This window comes from Leptonychotes weddellii, unplaced genomic scaffold (assembly GCF_054177405.1).
Source record: "Leptonychotes weddellii isolate Sample4059 unplaced genomic scaffold, ASM5417740v2 HiC_scaffold_21268, whole genome shotgun sequence".
Lineage (NCBI taxonomy): Eukaryota > Metazoa > Chordata > Mammalia > Carnivora > Phocidae > Leptonychotes > Leptonychotes weddellii.
In genome coordinates, this window is record NW_027800221.1 from 1 (window position 1) to 644 (window position 644).

Here is a 644-nt window from a genome sequence, read left to right on the forward strand (position 1 = left end):
GCTTCCCCGGAGGCCGCCTTCTTGTTGAGCTTGAAGGAGCCCGAGGCGCCGGTGCCCTTGGTCTGCACCAGGGTGCCCTTGCTCACCAGGCTCTTGAGGCCCAGCTTGATGCGGCTGTTGTTCTTCTCCACGTCGTAGCCGGCGGCCGCGAGCGCCTTCTTGAGCGCGGCCAGGGACACGCCGCTGCGCTCCTTGGAGGAGGACACCGCCTGCACGATCAGCTCCGACACGGAGGGGCCCGTGGGCTTCTTTTTGGCGGCAGCCGCAGCCTTGGCCGGCCTCTTGGCTTTCTTGCCGGCCGCGGGCTTCTCGGGGGGAGTGGAGGTGGCCGGCGCGGGCGGCGCGGTCTCAGACATGGTGAGAGCGGAGCGGACCGAGCGAGCTGCGAGGACCTGACTGAGCAGGAAGACGCCGGCGCTCCGGGCGCGGCCTATTTATAGGGCGGGGCCGCGCTGTGATTGGTGCTCGCCGGCGCCCGCCTCTCGCCCCCTAGCGCCCCCTGCGCCGCGGCCCTCAGCGCGTCCCCGAGGCGACTGTGCGGCGGCAGCCCTGTCGCCTCGCGCAGCCCGCACTTCTGGGCGGGGAGGGGTCGGGCTCCGCAGCCCATTAACGCCAGACGGTGCCGCTTCCCCTTATGGAACAAG

The 644-nt window shown here is 71.1% G+C and overlaps 1 protein-coding gene across 1 annotated transcript; it reads right to left on the reverse strand.

The window, feature by feature from the left end:
* Positions 1-4: 4 nt before the first annotated feature.
* Positions 5-391, reverse strand: H1-1 (H1.1 linker histone, cluster member; the record flags this gene model as incomplete). Its single annotated transcript, XM_006735890.3, has 1 exon — positions 5-391. A coding segment is annotated over exon 1 (352 nt), but the record flags the coding sequence as incomplete, so codon positions are not given.
* Positions 392-644: the final 253 nt, after the last annotated feature.